Here is a 5,381-nt window from a genome sequence, read left to right on the forward strand (position 1 = left end):
CAAAATCCTGCCGAATGTGCTCCTGCTGTTGAATCGATTGAAGAGACGATCTGGGTGAGAGAGGCTCAGGGAACAATTCACACAATGCAGGTGACTGGTTCACCAGATCAGAGTCATCAATGCGTTCTTCCTCCACATCTGAAAACGCTATTGGGTCCACCCCCAAAACCGCATCCATGGATTTCGTCTTTTGGATATCTGAGATGGAATTAGGTCCTTTCTTCTTCTTCTTCTTGTTTGAATTCAGATTCCCCTGCACTCTAGATCTTGTTTTTGCCATAGCTCCAGCTCAAGAGCTGCAAGAACTTGAAAAATTATTTTAGGCTATGCTTGTATCTCACATTTTAGTATTTGAAAAATTTTGTAATGGAAAACAATAGAAAAAAGGGAAAATATTTTCCAAAATTTTATATTAGATTTATTTTGAATAATTTCACAATGGGTGTTTAAAATCCCTTTGCAGTTTTAAACCCTCTATGGTGCAGTTGCAGTTTTAAAGACCTTTGTGGTGCAATAATAATAGTTCAAAACGCTATAACTCAATACTAAATTATTTATAAATATTTACAATATAGCAACACTCTTAATATATATAAATTAATTTTACCATTTTAAAGTTTAATATGCTCATATTGTTTAAATTTGTGTTATTAAAATTTTTAAATATTTCAAACTCTAAAAAAATATCATTTTTTGATTGAATCGAATAAAAAAACCATTTTGGTTGGTTTCTCCTAATACAATATACCCCCTCATCAGGCCAGGCGCTCATAGGTGCGCGCAGATAGGGATGTGCGCGCGCGCACATGGGCGCGGGGCTTGGGTCGAACGGACACGACCGAGCCAAACAATTATTCCTTGGGCAGAGTTTGGTTGAAAACATCCTAGAGGGGTCTAGGAAGTGAGGTTAAAAGGGTTTGAGGATTTGAGCTTGGGAAGGTTTCCAAAAATTGAAATATGTCTCCCAAGCAAAAATCATATAAGTTCCTGCCAGAGGGCTAAATCTCCAAAATCCTCCTTAGAGGGGGTGACCTTGGTGCCCCATGGAGGGTCTTCGGCCATGGCCTAGGGACGATGTATAGGCTATATTTGGGTGTTGCTAAGCTTCTAAAAACGTGGGAAATCATGTGTTGGATTATTGGCGCCATATGGCACCAAGAGGGTTGGTGCGCGCGCGTCTGACGGGTGGCGTGCTCCTGGGCGTCCACATGCTGAATGATGAAGGTGTCCCTACAAACAGGTGTGATTGAGCAGTTACATGACGGTTATTAGGGATGATCTGAGAGGGATCCACGTGGAACATCGTGACCCTTGGAGGAGAATCCAACAGTAGATGTCCCATGAGCTTGGCTGGGCGACATGTGTCTATCTGAGGGGCAAGTGGCTTGCCTGGTGGACGTGTTGCATGCTGGTTGGTCCAGCTAACACCTAGGTGGTTGGGGTTGTCAACCATTGCCACTATTGGCATATTATTTATATGGCCTAGACGCCTGAGACATTGGTGTGTTTTTTGTATTTTGTGAGTAATATACAAAGTTGGGAGAGAGCTCCCGTAATTTGGTGTACCTTTACTTGTATTCATACATGTTTATTTACTAAGTTGAGGAACTTAGGCCATTACAGGAAAAAAAAAAAAAAAAAAAATCATAGCGTAAATTGACCCTGTGACATGCAATTACAGGAAGTTAATTTTACCATTTTAAAGTTTAATATGCTCATATTGTTTAAATTTGTGTTATTAAAATTTTTAAATATTTCAAACTGTAAAAAATTATCATTTTTTGATTGAATCGAATAAAAAAACCATTTTGGTTGGTTTCTCCTAATAAAATCTGGAGGTTATTGGAGTATAAGAAACCTTTCCCAAGGCCTCAAGGGGGTAGAGTTTAAGTGAAAAGTATGTCTTACCAGATATGTCCATTAGTATAAATTTAGTATCAAATTAATAAAAATTGCAATTAGGATAATATAGTAAGTAAACACCAATCAAGATACAAGTGCAGAAGTACACTAATAAGCTTAACCCAAAACAGAAAGATAAATACCAAGTAGGCACAACAAAGATAATATGATACTTAATAATAATAATAATAGCCGATTGAGGAAAAGACCTAAAAAACTTTAACATAGATTCATAATACTTGTCCAACAACGCCACCACCAAAAACCATCCCTCTCTCATACTATCCCAAAACTTAACACATCACTTTCTATAGATTCATATCAAAAATTAAAATCCAAAAGCATCCTCCCTACTTTCATCCCATTCTGAACTCAAACATGTTTCGCCTTCGTGTGAGACTCGAGCGCTTTATCAGAATTAAAAGTCCTGATGATACATAAAGACAGACACTAATTAGATATTCCACTGCATAATCATATGAAAAAGAAAATATTTCAAGATTTAATCCCATATCTTACTTGGAGCAAGTTTTGCAAGAGACTTGGCCGGCAGATTTCGGGGTCTGTTTTGATTTATCGGTTGTGGCGGGACTCTTGGCAGCAGCCTTCTTTGATGGGTGTGGGGTTCCAACATGGGCAGCCTTCTTATCTGAAACCAAAAGTTCATTACATTACATGAGCATATCTATGTATCACTAAACAACACATCAACATTGTCCAGGCACAATAGAAAAACAGGCACAGAAAAGTAATAAAGTGAACAAAAAACTTTGAGCAAATATATGCCAGAGAACAGTTTTAGGAACAATGATATATTATGCAATTATATATACCAGACTATTAAAGATGTTCAACTCATAAAATTTAGCTAACCAAAACTCTTGAAGAATATGAACTTCAGATTCAAGGAATACAAGGCATTACCAGATTTGGGAGAAGCAACTTTGGCTTTCTTAGAAGACACAGGAGTCTTGGTTGCAGACTCGGTAGGCCTTTTCTTGATCACTTCCGGCTTCAAAATTGAAATCAAACACAATAAGAATAAAGACACTAAATAAACAGAATTATATCAACAGAATTTAAAAATTTATTTACCTTCTTAGGGGTCTCGTCATCATCTTCCTCGTCGCTGGAGCTGTCATCTCCCTCAATCATGTCCTACAACAATTATAAAAAGCCATTAAAATGACTTTAGTAACAAATAACACTTTTTGTCATCAATTAACAGAGAAAATTGAAACCTTGTCTACTTTCAAGGCTAATCAAGATTATACTACAAGCCAAACCATTAATAAACAAAAGCTACATAAAATTTAAAACAATATACCTCATCAGATTCATCTTCTGAGTCCATCTCATCAGATTCATCATCATCAGAATCATCACTGTCATCATCCTCATCATCTTTGCTTGGCTCCACAAGTTTAACTTTGGCCTTTCCATAAGCTTCAGGTTTGGCATCATCATTACTTTTACCAACAACGGGCTTGGCTGCCACCTTTTCGGCACCTTTGCCTGCAAATAAGTATCAAAACAGTTCAATAAATGAAACTAATATTCTTCTTGTACAACAAACCAAAGCCAACCAAACACCTAAATCAACAAAATGGGAAACCAACCATTTTCGACAGCAGTTACAGGGACTTCTGCTTCCTCATCGGATGAATCACTTAAATATTGTTCTGCAAATGAGAATTTTATGTCAGAAACAGTTCAAAAAACATCTAGTAAGAATTGAAGCAGAAAATGTTAAAACACTTACCACCCATATCATCTCCATCAGTGCGAGCAACAAAATAGTTAAGGAAAAACAGGTGTTGAATTAAAAATATATATATATTAAAGCAATGCCTAACAATGTACGTTATAAAAACGAATTCAACAAAGCTTTCAAATTTGCAACAACATTGTAAATTAACATTCTAGCAGCATGAATAGATTATCAAAGCAAAGGATATAATGCAGTAGGGGCCTGGTATCCACACAAGTGAATACTTCCGTTCTTCCAGTTGTGTGACACTTCAACCTCTTGATCGAAAACCAAATCGAAAGTCACTTGTGGGAATTTGTCCAAAGAAAGATTAGCCAAAACAAACTTCTGGTCCGCAATTTTAACATAAAGATAGACAGTTTCACCTCCTTTGCTCTTGGTCTCACCCAAAACCGCCTAAAATTAGAAATATATATTAGCACTTAAACAATACTAAGTAGTGTAAAATCAGAGCTCATTATGCAATGGTAGTGGTATTTATCAACAGAAAAGAACCAAAACATAAAATGGTTACCTGAGAAAGGTGAATAACCATGTCATCATCAGGTTCAATTTTAAGGGGCTCTCCGGCCTTGATTTCAACACCTGAATGCAACAACAGAGTTAAATATGTTTACATACAATATATCATATATTGTAAACAGAGTAGATGAAAATTTACCAAAATATACAGATTCAAATATGGAAAACTAAACAAAAGCCTGAAAGTATTCTTCAAAGAAGAACACCTAACATTGTATAACAATGAAACACTACTCCCACAGAAAAAAAATACAAAACTATCATAATAATCAAAGAAGGCTTTCCAGAGAAAGCTTCACTCAACACTGAGAACAGAGTATACTGATCATTATCATATGTAGTCCGCCAACAGAAAATAGTAAAAATCATCATAAAAAAAAACCTATACCTGAAACAAACCAAACTTTTCACAAAAAAAAATATACCACAAAACTGAATATTTACAGAATAATAATAACAAAATATTTTGGATTATGATGAAAAGAAGAAACACAGAGAACTAATCCCAACACCAATAAACATGTATAAGCCCAGAAAAAAAATGATAGAAGAAAATTAAAATAAAAATAATAATAATCAACAAAACCCTACAAGGTTAGCAAACCAAAAACACCTAAACCCTAAAGCTCGTAGGAATAATAGTCGAAAAACAGCAAGAGAAAGGGAAAGAGGGTTACCCCAGAACTCCATTGAAGACGCTGGTATAGAGAAAGGAGGCGCTAGGGTTTTGAGAGGGTTTTGAGAGAGAAGAAGCAGACAAAAATTGAGCGTCGTAAGAGGCAGAAACCGAAGGTTTTGAAGGGCTTTTTATAAACAAGTTGCCGCCAGTCTCTACTTCTAGGGTTTTCCTTTTTTCTTTTATTATTTTTTAAAATATTTTTTTATGGGCTTGGGCTTACAGGCCTTTTTTTTTCATTTAGATCAATTTTTTTTAGAAAAAGAAGAAAAAAAAAGGGTTTAACTTAAAATGACTATTATTAAAGTAAAATATTCTAACTATTTTTTAATATTACATATTACCATATAAATATTTTAATATTATAATATATGTATATTAATTTTATTTAATTATTTTTTATTTTAAAATTATTTTGATTTTTTTTTTCATTTTTGATGGGATGTTTAATTATATACCATGCTACAAAGTATATATACTGAGTTGAAAAATAATATATCATCAAAACAT

The 5,381-nt window shown here is 34.8% G+C and overlaps 1 protein-coding gene across 1 annotated transcript; it reads right to left on the reverse strand.

Moving 5' to 3' along the window:
- Positions 1-2,098: 2,098 nt before the first annotated feature.
- Positions 2,099-5,028, reverse strand: LOC133789145 (histone deacetylase HDT1-like). The gene is made up of 10 exons (XM_062226890.1): positions 4,873-5,028; positions 4,188-4,258; positions 3,861-4,069; positions 3,665-3,684; positions 3,522-3,584; positions 3,230-3,417; positions 2,998-3,060; positions 2,827-2,914; positions 2,422-2,551; positions 2,099-2,329 (listed from the first exon to the last, which is right to left on the reverse strand). The coding sequence occupies exons 1-10, from the start codon at positions 4,883-4,885 to the stop codon at positions 2,275-2,277; spliced, it is 900 nt and encodes a 299-aa protein (XP_062082874.1). The 5' UTR covers positions 4,886-5,028; the 3' UTR covers positions 2,099-2,274.
- Between the last annotated feature and the right edge of the window lie 353 nt (positions 5,029-5,381).

This window comes from Humulus lupulus, chromosome 7 (genome assembly GCF_963169125.1).
Source record: "Humulus lupulus chromosome 7, drHumLupu1.1, whole genome shotgun sequence".
Classification (NCBI taxonomy): Eukaryota; Viridiplantae; Streptophyta; class Magnoliopsida; order Rosales; family Cannabaceae; genus Humulus; species Humulus lupulus.